We start from the raw sequence: 14,328 nt of genomic DNA, 5'->3' as shown, positions 1-14,328 counted from the left end.
ACAAACAAGAAATGCTGGAGAGGGTGTGCAGAAAAGGGAACCCTCTTGCAGTGTTGTGGGAATGTAAATTGATATAGCCACTATGGAGAACAGTATGGAGGTTCCTTAAAAATCTAAAAATAGAATTACCAGATGACCCAGCAATCCCACTACTGGGCATATACCCAGAGAAAAACATAATTAAAAAAGACACATGCACCCCAATGTTCATTGCAGCACTATTTACAATAGCCAGGACATGGAAGCAATGTAAATGCCCATCAATAGACGAATGGATAAAAAAGATGTGGTACATATATACAGTGGAATATTACTCAGCCATACAAAGGAATGAAATTGGGTCATTTGTAGAGATGTGGATGGACGTAGAGTCTGTCATACAGAGGGAAGTAAGTCAGAAAGAGAAAAACAAATATCGTATATTAATGCATATATGTGGAATCTGGAAAAATGGTACAGATGAACCAGTTTGCAAGGCAGAAATAGAGACACATGTAGAGAACAAACGTATGGACATCAAAGGGGGAAAGCGGGGGCGGGGGTGATGGTGGTGGGAATAACTGGGAGATTGGGATTGACATATGTCCACTAATATATATAAAGTTGATAACTAATAAGAACCTGCTGTATTAAAAAAAAAGAGTATATAATATTTCTACTTACCTGAGGATACAGAGAGAGGCAAACTTGTCACCTAAAGCAAAAGCTCGTTAGCTAGGAGACACTTGCCCATTTCAGGTTTAAAATTCACCATGTTGCATCTTCAAGAAGAAACCTGGAAGCCCAAGATAGGCAATGCTTTTTCTCCTGTCCACCATTACCATATTAGATGTGCTTTTGGCTTAGAAAAAGGTGCGCCTTCTATACAGACGAATTGCAAAAAGCACAACTGCTGGGTGATCAAATTAGAAGGCTTTCATTCCTCCAGACAGACACCCTGAGGCGGGCCTGGCAAGCTGAAGGCAGGCAGAATTTCAGCACCACGCCCATGCCCTCTGCCTGGTGCCCCTGCCTCCGCACAGGACTCAAAGTTGAGTTGTAAATTGAACCATCTGAATTTACATACTTTCAACTGTTTATCAGCTATAAAAATGGAAATTTCATTTGGGTACACGTTGTGTAAGATTAATCAGCTAAACCATGCCTTTTAGGTGGGAGAGCCTTGGGACCAAGGAAAGTAGTCTTTCAGCATTGCGTTGGGGTTTGGGTGCCGGTAATCAGTAACATCTTTAAAGTTATTAAATCAATTCAAAGTAAAACAAAGTGAGTAAAATAAAACAAAATTATATATGAACAATGGCTCTGAAAAGATCTGGAAGGGAAGCAAAGGTGAAATGGTATAAAAATTATGGTTTTAAGAAAATAGCTCTCTATATAATTTGGGGCCTTATTTGTGTAGTCAAGTGCTCTTTGAGAATTTGGGCATTTTAATTTTCCAGACATGGTCCCAACGACCTTCCTGTGTTTATTGTTTTGGGCCAGTATGGGGTGGAGGATTATACACTTTCACAGAAGTTTGGAGGTTTGACAAGTTGTTGGAAGTATTAAAAGATACACATCTATTAGTAGTCCACCAACGTTTTGTTTCCTTATGGTCACGGATTCACTAAGTAATTACTTTCCTAATGATATCAAGTTCAAAAACAGATGTGGATCACATAGAATCCAGTTTCCTTGCTAGAAATTTACTTCTATCGTTTTACAAATCTTTAGAAAAAGCTAACTCACTTTGCTTCATTAAGGATACAATTGTGCAGATACAATTGTTCAGCTGCTAGGTGTTTTCCTACATTACTATTTTCTTCCTTCTTTTCACCATTTACTACTCAACTGTTTTATCCTTCCTTTTCCCCCTAGCTTGCATGTAATTTGCAATATTCTTCAACCTTTTTCATAAAACTCATTCATCTCGGTTCCTGGAGATGGGAAGCCCAAACCTGTTACTTTATTTCACTGCAGCTTTCACTGGTTTTCCTGAGGTTATAGCATTTTGGAGTTCTCTGAGAACTTACACATCTGTTTTTGCTTCCCAAATAAGTAGATACTTTTTGATTGCTCTTAAGCAATTCAGGCATTCCCCCCCCGCCCTCCCGTGGTGCAATTTAAAAAAATAGAAGTAATCACTTAATTTCCCTCTTTCATCTGGCGGATGATGAGTTGCCAAGTCCAGTATGGAACCGGTTTTCTATCTGAGGTAAGTATGCGCGATGTTGGGGGAAATTTTAAGAACCCAAATGGGAACGCTATACCGTTCAGCACTTGAAGCTAATCAATTATTCATGATAGCAGAGCTATTGAAAATTTGAAAATGAAAAGTACCAGGGCAGACCCGATAAATTTAGCCTGCCACTTGCGGAGAGCCACTGTCACCAGTAAACCACCCTCCAGTTCAGGCCGGCTGCAGGACTGTAGTTGAAGTCTTCCCGCCCCGCGCAATGCTGGCCTCCAGATGCTGCCCTAGTCCTGCCAGCGCCGCACGCTTTACCGGACCGCGCTGCAGAGCTAGGCCGGCTGGGGCCGGAGGGGGGCGCCCTGGCTAAGGGGAACGCTGCTAATGCCTCCTGCGCTGGCTCTGAAGACCCGAGTATTCGCAAGAGAGACTTTTTTTGCGCCATCCTGTCGTCGCGTGCGCTCCGGGCTTTTGCCTACTCCAGGTCTTCTTGGGTGAGGGGCCCGGTGGGTGACGGTGCAGAACCTTGGCCCCGGGCGGCGCTCGGGGCTGGGTTGAGGTCCGGGAGCCGCGGCGCAGTCGGTTTAGTCCGGACTCGAGCTTCCCAGCAGCGCCCTCCCCCGGGGCGGGCCCTGACTCTCGGTGCCGCGACGAGTGGGCGGCCAAGAAGCCGGTGGCCGACTGGGCGAGCTGCTGCAAGGAGCGGTGAGACTGGAGCGGCCAGGCTGGTGCCAAAGCGGGCGCGGCGATCGGCAGAGAAACGAGGCCGGGGAAGGAGGAGGAAACAGAGCAGATGAAGGGGAGCCGCCGCCGAGGAAGAAGGCGGATCCTTTCGGCGGCCGCTGCAGCTGTTCCGGGACGCGGTCCAGGGAGTCGGCCCGCCTCTGAGGTGCTGGCCAGGTAGCTCCCCACCCAGAGGGCGCCCTCCCCGACCCCTCCCAGAGCGCCCGGCACGGAAGGAACCAGGACCGCACTCCGGGTGGCCAGGGCGCACCGCACCCCGAGAGGGGCGCCCTTGAGTCGCGCCGCGGCGCAGGTTCGCTAGCCGACTTGTCCGCCCGCCAAGAAAAGGAAGCGCTGTCTCTTCCCGCTCAACCCGGTTCCCCACCCCTTGTACTCTACACCCTGCAGCGGGCGAGCGGCGCGGCCACGGAGGCGCCGAGGAGGGGCGAGCCTCCGCCGGGCAGCGGCGTCCCTTCGGGGGAGAGGGCGCCGGAGAGGAGGCGGCGGCGCGGCGCGACACGGGATGGCAGCTGCTTAGCCCGGCGCGCGCGGAGCAGCCCCGAGCTGTGGCTGGCCAGACGGTGCGGCTGGGCGGGGGACGCCGCCGCCACTGCAGCCCGGCCGGGAGAGATGAGCGCGGAGGCGGGCGAGGGCATCACTTTCTCTGTGCCACCCTTGGCCGAGGGCGGCAGCTACCGGAGGGGAGGAGCGGCGGCGGCCGCCGAGGGCGAGGAGAACCAGCTGCCGCCGCCGCCACCGGGCAGCTTCTGGAACGTGGAGAGTGCCGCCGCCCCTGGTGTTGCGTGTCCCAGTGCCACCCCCGGGAGCAGCGCCACCCGGTGCCGGGGCAACTCTGGTGGCGGAGGAGGCCGACGGACCACGGTGGCATATGTCATCAACGAAGCGAGCCAGGGGCAGCTGGTGGTGGCCGAGAGCGAGGCCCTGCAGTGCCTGCGGCAGGCGTGCGAGACGGTGGGCGCCACCCTGGAGACCCTGCATTTCGGGAAACTGGACTTTGGGGAAACTGCGGTGTTGGACCGTTTTTACAATGCAGGTGCGTGTGCAACCCCTTCCCCATCCGCCGCGGTCAGGGTTCACTTTTTCCCAGGCCACCGCAGGGGGAAAAATGTTTTTTGTTTTCTTTCCTGGGCAGGAAAAAACAATTTCTGGGCAGCAATCGTGCTTCCTACTTATTTACTTCTTGCCCCATCTTAGAGGCAGCGAGCCGCGCTGCGTGACTGCTCCGGGCAGCCTCTCGCAGCTCTGGGGAGAGTGTATTTGTGCGAGAGTCTGACTGCCCAGCCACCAGGAGCCCGGCGTGCGTGTGGTCCTCTTAAAGAACTTCTGATCTCGTGCATTGCGAGATATTTGCCCCAGTCAGCCTTTTCTACATTTAGTGTTTTGGTTTCTGTTCTGTTAGGTTTGGCCCACATTTTCCTTCTGTATATACCTGTGCCTGTTTTAGATGATGTCCTCATTTTTTCTGTGTACTTTTGAGAGTACAGAAATCATGACTTCTGCCACTCAGCCAGCTGCAGGCAGAGCGGATCTGTATGAATTTGCATGTTATGTCATGATCTTCCCAGCTCCCTTAACCTTAAGTTTAGTGGTTTGATTTCCCATCTCTTACCAATTTGAAGTTTCAAGAAATTACTTCCAAAAGCAACTTTGTAATTTACACTAAACTTGTATGATATCTTTGTTAGGATTTTGGTGAAAGAACCAAGGCCTGTTTTTTATTACTCCATATGCCCTGATGGGCTGGAAAGTATATAATTTTTTGTTTGTTTGTTTGTTTGTTTTGTTTTTTGCGGTACGCGGGCCTCTCACTGTTGTGGCCTCTCCCGTTGCGGAGCACAGGCTCCCGATGCGCAGGCTCAGCGGCCATGGCTCATGGGCCCAGTTGCTCCGCGGCACGTGGGATCTTCCTGGACCGGGGCACGAACCCATGTCCCCTGCATCGGCAGGCAGACTCTCAGGCACTGCGCCACCAGGGAAGCCCCTGGAAAGTATATAATTTTAACATTGTTTAAAACACTGATATGCTATTTTAATAACTAAGATTAGATTGGCCTAATAAAGTGTGCCCATTAAAGTGGTTGCTAGAATAATTCATGAAAAAAAATCTTTTCAACCTATTACAGATTTCAGAAAGTGTCACTGCAATTCAAGTGACTGCAGCAATTTGCTATCTGTTAGCAAATGTTAGGGATGAAAGCATGTTATTGAAATTAACCTTTAGCACCCTGTACAACCAATGTTGAGGATATATACATATTTATTTTTTTTATAAGTGGGGGCATAAAATTTGATTTAATGATGGTTTCAAGCAATAAGGTTCTTGCATTTGTGATCACATAGAAGGTTTTATAATCCAATCTTGTTTCCAGTTCTAATTCTCTTCAGTCTCTTCAAAACACCTTAAGTAGGCTTGTGTCCGTCTTGGAATTCAGCCAAAGCTGAATATTTTAAGAACAAGAAGAACTTCATGTTAAGGAAGCCAGACTAAATAAACTAGGACTTTGGTTCGGGTGTATTTTACAGTCTTGGTCTTCATAACTGGACATGAGTATAATATATTTTAGGTTGGTTCTTTGTGTGGCTTGCTTTTCTAAACAAGAAATATAACTTTTCTAAAAACTACAGCACTTTTATTTTTGGATTATAATTTAGAAGAAGTTTCAAAGAACTGAAAGGTATGTGAGGAAAACACCCAGTGAAATAAGAAGTCTGTTTTTATTGCATTGATAGATTGGGTATTTTTTATAAAAGTAATCTTAAATTCTAAGCTAATTTGCAAGAGTTTCCTAACAAGGCTCACGTACTGTTTATTCTCCAAATACTGTCTCTGGGAAAGGGAGAGAGAAAGATTAGAAGGGACCAGACATTTGAAATGTATCTCATTTAATCCTCCAAACAAGCCTGTGAAGAAAGTACTTAGCATCCTTCTTAGATGAGAAAACCAAGAGGTCCATCACTGGCCCAAGGTCATAGGTAACAACTGGTTAATGGAGGATTTCACTTTGGGTGCCTGATTCTAGAAAGTCCGGCTTCACCCTTGCTATCTGCATTTAGCTGGGCTAATTTACTCTTAGAATCAAGAGAGGGAAGCATCAAACTCATGTGGCAGAGAGCTGGCAGGGACCTTATGAGCCATCTTGGTGCAATGTGGAATAGTGGGGAGGAGGACACGCTCTAGGAAAACCAGTGTTTCCGGGCCAGCTCTGTCCCATCCCACTGCTTTGTTCAACCTGGGCAGGCCCCAGTTTCACCCCTGCCTGTGACATGATCTCTGAGCTTCCTCATTCAGCATGAAGATGTTGAAGATGTGACCGAATAAGGATGGTATCAGTTTTGTCCAAACCCTTTGTTTTTCTAAACTGAGGGCGGCCAAGTTAGATAGTAGTAGAACTTGACTTCTGATTTCTAAGAGAGCGCTTGCTCGTCCTCTACCAGAGTTCAGCAGATTTTTCTGTAAAGGGCCAGATGGCATAAACATTTTAGACTTTGCAGGAGGTGTCTCTCACAGCTCCTCAACTCTGCACGTATTACTCAGGAGGACCTAAACAAATGATCGTGGCTGTATTCCAGTAAAACTTTGTTAATGGACACTGAAATTTAAATTTCATGTAATTCACAAAGTATTATTCTTTTTTGATGTTCTTCCCCCAACCATTTAAAAGTGGAAAAACCAATCTTAGCTTGCAGGCCTTACAAAAACAGGCCTGGCAAGGTTTTGGCCCCATGCTGACCATTGCTCTACATCCACTACCTCTGCTCGAAAGTTGAACCATTATGATATAGTGGGAAGAACATCATCCCTCAAGTTCCATCTGAGTTTTCATCCTGGCTCTGCTCTGGACCACATAATTGTGAGTGAGGCCCTTTGTCTCCTTCAGCGGCCTATAAAACTGACCAAGGATGGAAGTAGAGGGGGAGATTGAAGAAAATTTCTAAGATTCCCTCATGTAATCCTGTGAGTTTGTAAAGGGAAGGCAGCAGGGTGTGCGGGGACAGAGCACTGGAACAAGAGTTTCAACATCTAGATCTGGTCCTGGTTCTTCTCTAATTTGGAGCAAGTAATTTAAAATCTCAGAGAAGGGTTGTAATAATTGGGTTCTAAGATTCCTTCCAGCCCTCAAATTCTGAACCTTAAAATTGTGACAGTATTGATTAAAAAATGAATCACTTCAGTCCACAGAGATGAATGAACTGCTTGTATTAATATCTATCATGTTGCCACCTCCAGGAGATCAGGGTCCGTGAGAAGCGCAGATTCATGTCCTGGTTGTGAGGGTCTACACGGAATGCCTTGAGCTTCCAGGAAATAGCCTCTAGAATCAAACTGGGGAGTGGGGTTCAGAGGTGACCCCAATCTGCAATAGAATGGTAAGCAAGAGGGACTTAACAAGGGCCTCAGCATTTCAAAGGGAATGTTGGTGTTTGAACAGCTCAGCTTAATAGAATGAATAAGAACTTAAAGCTTGGTTACATTTTTAGAAGCTTCCGCTATCTTTGTGTACTGGTATCTTTCTAAAGAATAGATTGCAGTTAAAGGTTTTCACTGATTTTTCCCTATTTGATTATCGTTCAACTGTAATCGAGTTTGTTCTTTGACTACACTTGTCATTCGCTCTTTCATTCCCGTTCTGAGAGGAAACTAATGTTCTATCAAAGATTTTATGAAAATTCATTGTACTTACATATACAGTACTGTCACTCAGAGATGGCAGTTGCCAGGCTAACAACACCCCTTCCCAGCTCCCTGCATTGCAGGCAGTAAATTTCTGTGAAAGCTAAGAGATGTCAGTGATACAGATGTTAGTGATGCAGAACTATTCCATTCAGGTAGACAGACCCCAACTGGCAGGGTCTCAACATTTTTGAAAAAATGAACATTAGTTTTGTGAGGTATGGCTGGTATAGGCTTTGTTATTCCCCTGCTTTGCTTATGGAAAAACTGAACCATAAAAAAGTTATATTCGTTCATTCAGGCTAAATGATTCAAGGCTGCTGCTTAGATCCAGGAGCACACTTTTTCTTAGAAATAGATGGTGGTTAAATTTGGGACTAGACTATAAGAAGCCTTGTTAATTCAGTGTGCTTGAAGTGTGAACCCCATTTATCTGTTTAAACATTCAGGAAATTATGTTCCTGCCAACCTAAAACTGGGACTTTTTTAAACAATTAATTATTTAACTTATTTTTGGCTGCGTTGGGTCTTCGTTGCTGCGCGTGGGCTTTCTCTGGTTGCGGTGAGCGGGGACTACTCTTCGTTGTGGTGCGCGGGCTTCTCATTGTGGTGGCTTCTCTTGTTGCGGAGCACAGGCTCTAGGCACATGGGCTTCAGTAGTTGTGGCACGAGGGTGCAGTAGTTGTGGCTCGCGGGCTCTAGAGCTCAGGCTCAGTAGTTGTGGCGCACGGGCTTAGTTGCTCCACGGCATGTGGGATCTTCCCAGACCAGGGCTCGAACCCGTGTCTCCTGCATTGGCAAACAGATTCTTAACCACTGCGCCACCAGGGAAGTCCTGAAACTGGGACTTTGAATACATCCTTCCCTGTGTTAGAGTCAGGAACTTTTGCGTTCATCTGGCTTCTGGTAGCATCTTGGCTGGATGTACGAGCATCACTTTGGATTGGTGGTGTTGAGAAGAGGGGCTCTGGTGAGGCAGGGGACAAAGGAAGGATTGGGTGGCTTTAGGGAGAGGAGGAAGCCTGGGCAGGGACTGAGGAGGAAGGATGCTCAGCGAAGGAGGAAGTGATACGGCAGGGGATCCGTAAACACTTTCACCTTCGTCCCCTCCAAACCTATTTATGGGGCTTGACTTGCAGCTGATGTAAGACCCAGGGACAGTGCTCTGCTCAAGGGCACCTCACTCCCTCTCTGGGGGCTCAGGATTGGATGGCTGCCTGCTTCCCCTTTCCTTGCCCCTGGCCAGAACTTCTCCTGGCCTTTCTCTTAGGCAGGCTCTCTGTATTGCAATCTCTTACTCAGCCTTTCACCCATTAGCAACAGTGGGTAACAGGAAGGAAACACATGGAGGCTGAAATTTTAAGAATTTAGCCTTTATATTTTCATCTCTATAGTGTTCCCGCCTTACTTGGGTTTGTGATAAAAGTCACCCATTTGGGCCATGTCACTGGACAGGCATCTGAACTTTCTGGGTTTGGTTCCACTTGCTTCCAGCACAGCTCCTTAGGACTTCCAGTCTCATTTGATAACAAAACAAAAGCAAACATAACCTTTGTCTCCTCTCTATCTCAGACTGAGAAGTTCCTGAGAATCTTCCAGCCCAATTCTGCATTTTCTGCTTTTAAATCCAGGGAGGCTTTCATATATACTGTCTCATATACTTGGAGGGAGAAGTATACTTGGGTGGCGTCAGTATTTCCTAAATATTGGTTCCCATGAACTGGTTTAAAAAAATTGAAGACTGACATGAGTTTGTCAACATTTTATCTTTCCAGGTAAGTGTTATAAAGAGAGAAAAAGAAAACTTGACAACCAGCCAGCTACTGCCATGACTTCTTAAAAAGAAAACACATTTTTTTATGTTGAATTAGGGAAGGCATAACTTTAGAGTAAAGAATAGCTTTTTGCATACAGTAAATGTGTGGAAAAACGCATTATTTATTATTCTTTTTCCCATTTCACCATGATGGATGAAAACTTTATCGTGCCAATTAACAGAGCAGTGTTTGAGAACCTCTAGTCTAAACCACCTTATAGCCCCTTCCTACCTCATCACTGCTTCTTCACCCAAGAAACAAGCCTTAGCAAAATTATCAAAAGAGCAAACATAGGCAAACTCATAAAGAAAAAGTCTAGTTTAGGAAGGGCTTAAAAAAATATCCCAGTAGAGGCCCACTCATGGTTTTTCTCTGGGCTGTTGACTTTTTGCCGGCATATCATTGCCTGCCCCCTGTGAGCTCAGAACACTGTGCTTCCTCTTGCTTTCTTGGAGGCAAAGTTAAAATTTTCCAAAAAGAGCTTTACTAGAAAATTGGAAAAAAGCAAAACAAAAAACAAAACTCCAAAGCACAAAAATAACATTTGTTTTTAGAGCACCCATTTCTCATCCCAGATAGTCAACTGCAGCTTGTCCCCACTGGTCCTGCTTCCCAGGCTCCTGGGATCCTGGTTTCTTGTTTCAGTTTGGTTGCCTTTTGTCTGCTTCGTATGTTCATCAGTTGATAGTTCAAGTTGGTTCCACCTCTAGGTGAAGCCTAATTATAGGCTCACAACTTGGCCTTGTCTCACCAGTGGCCGTGGCTGGTGCCAGCCTTCTGGGAGTTCTCTGCTACAAGTCAGTTCCCCTCTGGTGGCTGCAGGGACTGTCCCTTGCTTCCTGTTTTGGAGGCCTGGTTAGAGGCCCGTTCAGTTCCTGTTTCTGGTTTGCGGGATAAAATTGGTTCACTGCTTCTTTGTGGAGCAGTGGGAGGTTGACAAGCACAAAGCCCAATGAATGTGCAAGTTTCCACCAACAGGTACCAACTGGTTTTGCTTTGCAAGTAGTTGCCCTAAGCGGACCCTTCAAACAGCACTCCGCTCTGCCTGAGGCAAGGTGAGAGTTGAGACTATAGTAAATGAGGTGGGAGTGGGCAGTGTTGCAGGAACTACAGCTGTGTGAGTATCAGGAAGAAACCGGTAACCAACAGCCTTGGGAAAGGTATATCTTGAGAAAACAGCCTCACTGTCCCATAAACTGGATATAGATATGTGGGGAAACTGGCTGTTTAAGAAAGCTACCCCTTATTTTCAGGGAGCAAAATTAGATTTGCAAATTTTATTAGTGTCATAAAAGAAAAATAGGAAAGCAAAGTAAAATTATAATTTATTTTAAAATCCACTGGTGATTCTAATATGTTGACTTCTTTCATTGCTTTAATATATTGGCTTTTATCTCTGGCTGGAGATGTTGACTTAAGAAACTCATCAAGAGCTTCCCTGGTGGCGCAATAGTTGAGAATCCGCCTGCCAATGCAGGGGTTACGGGTTCGAGCCCTGGTCTGGGAGGATCCCACGTGGTGCAGAGCAGCTGGGCCCGTGCGCCACAGCTGCTGAGCCTGTGCTCTAGAGCCCGTGAACCACAACTACTGAGCCCACGTGCCGCAACTACTGAAGCCCGCGCGCCTAGGGCCCGTGCTCCGCAACAGGAGAAGCCACTGCAATGAGAAGCCTGCGCACAGCAACAAAGGGTAGCCCCCGCTCGCTGCAACTAGAGAAAATGTGCGCACAGTAACAAAGACCCAACGTGGCCAAAAATAAATAAATAAATAACTTTATTTATTAAAAAAAAAAAAGAAACTCATCAAAATATGTGTCAGATTATTGGCGAAGGAGAGACGCTATGAGACAAAGCTGATTTTTAAAGTCTTGTCTAATTATTCCAAAAAAGTTGGAAAGTGAGTACTTACATCTTATGTTTTTTATTTTGTAATTTTGTTTTTTTCCAAAAGAAAACATAAAAACTAAAAGATACAGAACCCAGGCTACATTGTGGCAGTTTTCTTAGGGGGACACAGAAGAGAGGAGAAAAAATTTAAATGTTAACAGCGTCTTCTACTGAAAATCCTAGCAGAGCGGATCTGTGTAACTTGAATGCTTCAGAAGTTGCACAAGGTAACAGTAAACATTCTACAAGCAAACCATTTCTGTTACAGTAGGTAATCAACAATGAGCAAAGCAATTGCCTTTGGTATATGATTCATGCAGGAAGGAAGTTATATTTCTTTGTACAGCAAGGCTTTAAAAGAGGTTGTGACCAATTACATTAGTATTTTCCAATACTTTTAGTCTCTTCTAAGAACTCTTAAGAAACGGAAACATGGAGGAGAACTACTCTAGTGAATTATCAGTGGATGTCAGGCCATCTGACCACTGACTCCAAACCATATAAAACCAGGTATTTGCCTAAGCCAGAGAATTCTCTCTCCTTTCAAAATCTAAGTTACCCCTATTTCTTATTTAAAAATCATCCCCAAAGAATTAAGGAAACCCAGGCTATTACATGTCAAATACCTCTTGATATCACATTCAAGTTTTCTAATAAGTTCATTGTGACAAGTATCAGCTTAGAGCCAAGGCAACCCAGGACCAGGAGTGTGATTCCTGCTGTCCAGGGGCCACAGCGGCTTTTACCTCCAACTAGGTGTTTTCCAGTTTATAGTTGGGTCACACTGGGGCGTAGGTGATTTTATGTGGCTAAATCAGAATGATAATGTAAATGTATATTGTTCTATGCAATGGAGTCCTCTTTTGATTATCTTACTTGCTTCAGAAAACAAATAGATGTGGCAGTGTAGTCCTCTGTCTTTCACAGTTGAGGCAACTCCTCCTTGGAGAAGGGTATTTGACTTGGCCAGAATAAATCGACTGGTGGAGTAGGAAGTCGAACTCACCTCTTCTGAATCCCAAATAATCCAGGCTTTTCCCCAGTATACTACAGAGAAAACCATGAAAAAACCAGTAAGATAATAAAATTGGTTCAAAGGATAATTTGAAGAGCAGATACTACACACACATACACACACACACACGCGCACGCACACAATCAGGAATGCTGCAATGAAATTGCTGATAGATGCCAAACTGCTAATGTACTGTAAGGCAATTCTTTTTTTTTTTTTTTACATCTTTATTGGAGTATAATTGCTTTACAATGGTGTGTTAGTTTCTGCTTTACAACAAAGTGAATCAGTTATACATATACATATGTTCCCATATCTCTTCCCTCTTGCATCTCCCTCCCTCTCACCCTCCCTATCCCACCCCTCTAGGTGGTCACAAACCCCCTAGCTGATCTCCCTGTGCCATGCGGCTGCTTCCCACTAGCTATCCACCCTATGTTTGGTAGTGTATATATGTCCATGCCTCTCTCTCACTTTGTCACAGCTTACCCTTCCCCCTCCCCATATCCTCAAGTTCATGCTCTAGTAGGTCTGTGTCTTTATTCCCGTCCTAACCCTAGGCTCTTCATGACATTTTTTTTTTTTTTAGATTCCATATATATGTGTTAGCATATGGTATTTGTTTTTCTCTTTCTGACTTACTTCACTCTGTATGACAGATTCCAGGTCCATCCACCTCACTACAAGTAACTCAATTTTGTTTCTTTTTACGGTTGAGTAATATTCCATTGTATATATGTGCCACATCTTCTTTATCCATTCATCTGTTGATGGACACTTAAATTGCTTCCATGTCCTGGCTATTGTAAACAGAGCTGCAATGAACATTTTGGTACATGACTCTTTTTGAATTATGGTTTTCTCAGGGTATATGCCCAGTAGTGGGATTGCTGGGTCGTATGGTAGTTCTATTTTTAGTTTTTTAAGGAACCTCCATATTGTTCTCCATAGTGGCTGTATCAATTTACCTTCCCACCAATAGTGCAAGAGTGTTCCCTTTTCTCCACACCCTCTCCAGCATTTATTGTCTCTAGATTTTTTGATGATGGCCATTCTGACTGGTGTGAGATGATATCTCATTGTAGTTTTGATTTGCATTTCTCTAATGATTAATGATGTTGAGCATTCTTTCATGTGTTTGTTGGCAATCTGTATGTCTTCTTTGGAGAAATGTCTGTTTAGGTCTTCTGCCCATTTTTGGATTGGGTTGCTTGTTTTTTTGTTATTGAGCTGCATGAGCTGCTTGTAAATTTTGGAGATTAATCCTTTGTCAGTTGCTTCATTTTCTCCCATTCTGAGGGTTGTCTTTTGGTGTTGTTTATGGTTTCCTTTGCTGTGCAAAAGCCTTTAAGTTTCATTAGGTCCCATTTGTTTATTTTTGATTTTATTTCCATTTCTCTAGGAGGTGGGTCAAAAAGGATCTTGCTGTGATTTATGTCATAGAGTGTTCTTGTAAGGCAAGTCTGTAAGTATAAATGTTGGAGTCATCTATTCTATAAGGTGGAAATCAATTGTATCTCTACCAAACAATATTCATTTGTATCGCTGTGGACAAGTATTATTTGCATTACTATCAGTTTTTTTTTTTTTTTTTTTTTTTTTTACACCTGTTAAACTCCCTTTTTTTTTTTTTTAACATCTTTATTGGGGTATAATTGCTTTACAATGGTGTGTTAGTTTCTGCTTTATAACAAAGTGAATCAGTCATACATAAACATATGTTCCCATATGTCTTCCCTGTTGCGTCTCCCTCCCTCCCACCCTCCCCATCCCACCCCTCCAGGCTGTCACAAAGCACCGAGCCAATATCCCTGTGCCATGCGGCTGCTTCCCACTAGCTGTCTACCTTACTGCGTTTGTTACTGTGTATATGCCCATGACTCTCTCTCGCCCTGTCACAGCTCACCCTTCTCCCTCCCCATAACCTCAAGTCCGTTCTCTAAGAGGTCTGCGTCTTTAGTCCTGCTTTACCCCTAGGTTCTTCATGACATTTTTTTCTTAAATTCCATATATATGTGTTAGCA

At 44.8% G+C, this 14,328-nt stretch overlaps 1 protein-coding gene across 2 annotated transcripts in view; it reads left to right on the top strand.

Annotated features, from left to right (window-relative positions):
* The first annotated feature begins 3,385 nt into the window (after positions 1 to 3,385).
* Positions 3,386 to 14,328, top strand: part of MAP3K5 (mitogen-activated protein kinase kinase kinase 5) — a 213,382-nt gene continuing 202,439 nt past the window's right edge. For both annotated transcript variants that reach the window (XM_079938911.1, XM_079938910.1), the window contains exon 1: positions 3,386 to 3,947. In XM_079938911.1, coding sequence (XP_079795037.1) covers positions 3,524 to 3,947 — 424 coding nt within the window. In that variant the 5' untranslated portion in view covers positions 3,386 to 3,523. The remainder of the gene's footprint in view (positions 3,948 to 14,328) is intronic.

This window comes from Stenella coeruleoalba, assembly GCF_951394435.1.
Source record: "Stenella coeruleoalba genome assembly, chromosome: 12".
NCBI classification, from domain to species: Eukaryota; Metazoa; Chordata; class Mammalia; order Artiodactyla; family Delphinidae; genus Stenella; species Stenella coeruleoalba.
The sequence above is the reverse complement of the archived record's forward strand: the minus strand, read 5'-3'. Positions and strand labels throughout refer to the sequence as shown.